The sequence below is a fragment of the Agrilus planipennis genome, unplaced genomic scaffold, assembly GCF_000699045.2.
Source record: "Agrilus planipennis isolate EAB-ADULT unplaced genomic scaffold, Apla_2.0 scaffold34, whole genome shotgun sequence".
NCBI classification, from domain to species: Eukaryota; Metazoa; Arthropoda; class Insecta; order Coleoptera; family Buprestidae; genus Agrilus; species Agrilus planipennis.
This window is the reverse complement of record NW_020439170.1, coordinates 603,833-606,011: the sequence shown is the minus strand read 5'-3', so window position 1 is coordinate 606,011 and position 2,179 is coordinate 603,833. Positions and strand designations below refer to the sequence as shown.

At 28.8% G+C, this 2,179-nt stretch overlaps 1 protein-coding gene across 1 annotated transcript; it reads right to left on the bottom strand.

The window, feature by feature from the left end:
* Nucleotides 1-777: 777 nt before the first annotated feature.
* LOC112903957 (N-acetylneuraminate lyase-like) lies at nucleotides 778-2,019 on the bottom strand. Its single transcript, XM_025977953.1, has 4 exons — nucleotides 1,509-2,019; nucleotides 1,301-1,446; nucleotides 1,074-1,245; nucleotides 778-940 (listed from the first exon to the last, which is right to left on the bottom strand). Exons 1-4 carry the CDS (start codon nucleotides 1,591-1,593, stop codon nucleotides 795-797), a joined length of 549 nt encoding a protein of 182 aa, XP_025833738.1. The 5' UTR covers nucleotides 1,594-2,019; the 3' UTR covers nucleotides 778-794.
* Between the last annotated feature and the right edge of the window lie 160 nt (nucleotides 2,020-2,179).

Sequence of the window (2,179 nt, the reverse complement as noted above, 5' to 3'; positions counted from 1 at the left end):
AAAGTTATTGATAGTGCACACCATTTACATTTTAATGTTGACGACACTTTTAATAATTTTGTAATCTGTGCTTTAAACATCAATTATAAAAATCATGTTCATGTTATTAGAATGGATATGTATATTCAACCAACTATACGCTTGAATATGCACATCTAAACCCGTCCATTTCTTTGCAATTGTTTCCAACCATATTCAAACCTGTTGAATACGTCAGAATTGGCGATTTTTAAAATTGACTGATGAACATGTATGTTATAAAGAAAAAAACTACGTAAAAACATTAATTTAGGATTAGCTATAAATAAAATAAATCAGAACACTATTTTCAAAAATAAAAACAGGAAATAATACCTACTATCGATGTAATAGGAATTATTTTTAATGGTGGTGCTCTTCTTCTAAGTGATAAATTGGTATCTTTTTATTTCTGTGTGGCTTTCATCAACTATTAGATACTAATAAAATCAATTTACAAATAGAAAAAGCAATTGCTGAATATATCTATAATAATTGGAAAAAAATATGTTGATTACCGAAAATTTGCAATTTAATTATCATAATGCAATAGCCTTACCAAAAAATTAGTTTTCTTTAAATACTCATTCTCAATTTTTAAAATTTAATTTTATGTTAGTATCTTTTATTCAATATGGCTGCTTTTCAATTATTGCGTTCAATGAACGCAACTTATTGTACTCTACCTCTACTAACTAATTTCTGCAACTTGCAATGCTCATTGTAGATTTTGACGTTTATGACCTTGTGTTGAATCTGTATAAATAACATTAAAATTATGTAATCACTTTTAATTGCTGAAGTTCTGCTTTCATTTTTTGAATTTTCGCAAGCCATACGTCTACTAAGGGACCTCTAACGGGGCCCACAAAAATTGGCGACATTAAGTTCATTGCTGCTTTCATCGCTGGTATCCAATCCCCTAATAAAAGAAACAGGCTTCTTAATGCACAATTAATTATTAATCCAACTCAATTCAACAAAAACAAAATTACATTAATATAAAATATGTATATATAAGTAGAACGAAGTGAACTTCTTGAATATTTTAATACCTTGCCGACAAATAGCATAAATGGTGTTTGTTAAAAGAAGCTGAGACTCCCTTGCCTCCTTAATGACACCCAATTTCACTGCTTCGTGAATAGTTTGGGCAACTTTCGGAAGAAAATTAAGGGTTGTACCCATTAATGTATTAAAGCCACTTGCAAAAGCTCCTACCATTATCTGAAATACAGAAAAATTTATTGAATAAATTCTATTTTCCTGTGACCAAACATACCTCATCACTGCCTATAATGACTGTGAATTTATTTTCATTTACTTGAAGGGCTGACACGGCTTCACTAAGATTGTTATCGCTAAATATTATTCCAACAAACGTGTCTATTTCCCCAATTATGTCGTTCAAAAGTTTTGTCATGTTTACTGTAAACAAAAGTGTTCAATTTATCTTTTAAAGAAAATAAAAAAAAAAATGATGAACATACTATTGATACCAGTTATTGTAGGATTATGGTGGTACAGAAGGGGCAGTGTATTGGCATGATCACTGACACTTTTAATATATCTCATAAGATCCAAGTGATCCTTTGGTTTATTATACGCATCTGGCAGAATAACGACTGAATCTGCTCGTTTTCTTTCGGCATATCTTACCTTATAAAAATTATTTCAGTTTACAGTTAGAAAAAATGTAATAATAATAGCAATCCCAGATTTAAAGAATCAATAGAGAAAAAGATACACACCCCGTTAATGTTTAATGAAAATTGTATTACACATATTACCACAATGCTATTGATAGTATTCGACATTTTTTTTCCTCAGCTATAATTAAAAATGTAGGAGCTTCAACATAAACAACATAACAATTACATGCTGTTGGATGAAATTATTCCTTAAAATGTACCTACTAGTGAAAAGAACACCGAATAAATCATTAGTAATTTCGTGAAATTTAAAATTTTTATTGGGGATGCTATTCTTATTACTGATAACCAAAGAGATATTATAAATAAAGCGTTATTTTATTACCAAAACAACTTTTTTAAGTAAAAAACTAAGCGGGTAGACATTATTTTTTGTAGAAATTTTAACATTTTTAAACCAACGATTAATTTCCTAATAACTGACAATTTTGAAACTACTATTTTTTATT